General features: G+C 61.5%; 1 protein-coding gene across 2 annotated transcripts in view; it reads right to left on the bottom strand.

Moving 5' to 3' along the window:
- Positions 1-674, bottom strand: part of DDX3X (DEAD-box helicase 3, X-linked) — a 15,691-nt gene extending 15,017 nt beyond the window's left edge. The window contains exon 1 of one of the 2 annotated variants that reach the window (XM_006090560.3): positions 326-674. In XM_006090560.3, coding sequence (XP_006090622.1) covers positions 326-370 — 45 coding nt within the window. In that variant the 5' untranslated portion in view covers positions 371-674. The remainder of the gene's footprint in view (positions 1-325) is intronic. The other variant, XM_006090561.3, reaches the window with a different exon arrangement.
- Between the last annotated feature and the right edge of the window lie 1,421 nt (positions 675-2,095).

Here is a 2,095-nt window from a genome sequence, read left to right as displayed (position 1 = left end):
CCCCCGGCGCACCCCCGCCGCCACCCGGGCCCGCGCCTCCCCGCGAGCGCGCGCACCCTCGCCCTCAGCCGCCCGCGCCGGCACACACAAAAGCCGCCATTGTGCTCGTCCCGGGGACAATACCGCGGGTCGAGCCGGGAACCCGGCCCGGGCGCCAGTCGCCAGCCGCATTCCCGCCACCTCCCCGCTCCTCCACAGCCCCGTGGCCACGCGCCAGCCCGAGGTGGCCGGGAAATGGGAACGAAGGGCGTCCGCGGGCGCTGCGCCATAAGCCAAGTTGGCTGACGGGAGGAATCCGCGCCGTCCGGGGCGCCGGGCAGCTCACCTGCTGGTCCAGCCCGAGCGCATTTTCCACCGCCACATGACTCATCCCTGAAGAGTACCGGGAACTCGGAGTCTTCCGCTGCTGAGCGAGTGCGTTAGGTTCACCGCGAAGGTCCTCTCACGGGAGAACTGCGGCTCTGGAGCGCCCGGCGCTGCCACGGATCTAATATACACACTCGCAGGCTGTGACGTCAGCACGTCGTGCGCGTGCCCTCCCTTTCACACCCCCGCTCCCGCTGCCCCACCACTTCTGCCTAGCGACTGAGCCCCTGGTCAGCCCTAATCTCGCGGGATTTCCCGCTTTCCCCGTCCCTGGCTCGTCGTCCTACCTGGGAACTCAAAACGCAAACGCTGTCCTACTTCGCTATTCCCCGTCGACAGCCCACGGAAGGCTGGTTCTCGAGATCTCGCGAGAACTCGTCTTCCCGCTTTTCGCCCACTAGGGGCCTTAACATTTCCCTTAGGCCTCTATCACCTTCCCCCCCCCTCCACTCCCGGTGTTTGCTGTTCCTCCCTTCCTGGCGCTCGCCCTCGCTCTCTTCTTTCCCTCAGTGTCCGAACTAGCAGATGCCGGGAGATTTTCCCAAACTAATCCGCCCTCGCACGCCCGCGGGCACCCTGTCCGCAGTCCGGGGTCACGTGACCGCAGGTGCCGGCCGCGGTGGCCATTTTGTGGAGCAGGAAACCGGGGCTTAAATAGAGCGCTCGGAATGCGGGGGTCTCGAGGGCGACATGGGAAGAGGAGTGGGAAGAGGAGGAGGGAGAAACGGGAGGAAGGAGAGCGGGAAGGTGACCGGGTTAGGGGCTGGGGGAGCTGGCGGCGCGGGCCGGGGGCCGTCGCTCTGCAGCGCGGTTGCCTAGGCAGCGGGGACGCCGCCTAGAAACGCAGCAATCCCTCAGTGTCACCCCCCAGACTCCATCACGCTCCTGCGCGCGCCCCCAACCCCGCGATGAGGAAACAATAAAACAGTCACGCGCCGAATTCGAGCGGGTGGGTGCGCACCCAGAAGGGACCCCGGCCGCCGCGGGTACAAGTGCTACATGAGACCCTTATTACCTCCCCCAAAGCCAGGGGACCCTGGGTACCGAGAACGGCCCCCCTAGGGAATAGGGGGTTTGCGCTGGGCGAATCTGGGCTGCCCACGTGCTGTGGCATTATTGGCCTGGGGTCCGGGGAACCCTCGGGCCACTGCGGTGGAAGGGGGAAGGGGAGGAAATGTGGCCCCCCTCCTAGCCCGCCACCCCTAGTTCCAGCTTGCATGCCACAGGCCTCCATGTCGAAGAAAATGCGTTGACCAGTGGGGTCCCTGGTTTTCAGGGAGCGGCCGCACAGATGGGGTTCTTACAAACGCTTTGCCCCTCTTCTCTGACCCACAGCCTGACAAATAAAAACTGCGCAGCGTTTTTCTCCATCCCCCCCCCCAACGGCTTCTGCTGCCCGAATTCAGATAGCTCCTTCTCCTCACATCATTTCCCAGGTACCACTCTCCCTTTCCAATTTTTAAAACTGAAATAATTCGAAGGAGATTAGGGAGATAACACTGGTGCCCTGGGGCAAGTTGCTTAATTGCTTTGGGTCTCAACCTCCTCATTTATAAAAGGAGTCGGCCGGACTCCGTAACCCTGTAAAAGATCCAACTCCTTTTTATAACAGTATTTCGTAACGCCCCCAATAACCATACTGAAATAACAAATCATAGATAATAAAAACAACACACAATTTCAAAAAACATGATCTAACTGTAGAATAAAAGTGCGGATGGTTATACTG

This window comes from Myotis lucifugus, unplaced genomic scaffold (assembly GCF_000147115.1).
Source record: "Myotis lucifugus unplaced genomic scaffold, Myoluc2.0 scaffold_76, whole genome shotgun sequence".
Taxonomy (NCBI): domain Eukaryota; kingdom Metazoa; phylum Chordata; class Mammalia; order Chiroptera; family Vespertilionidae; genus Myotis; species Myotis lucifugus.
The sequence above is the reverse complement of the archived record's forward strand: the minus strand, read 5'-3'. Positions and strand labels throughout refer to the sequence as shown.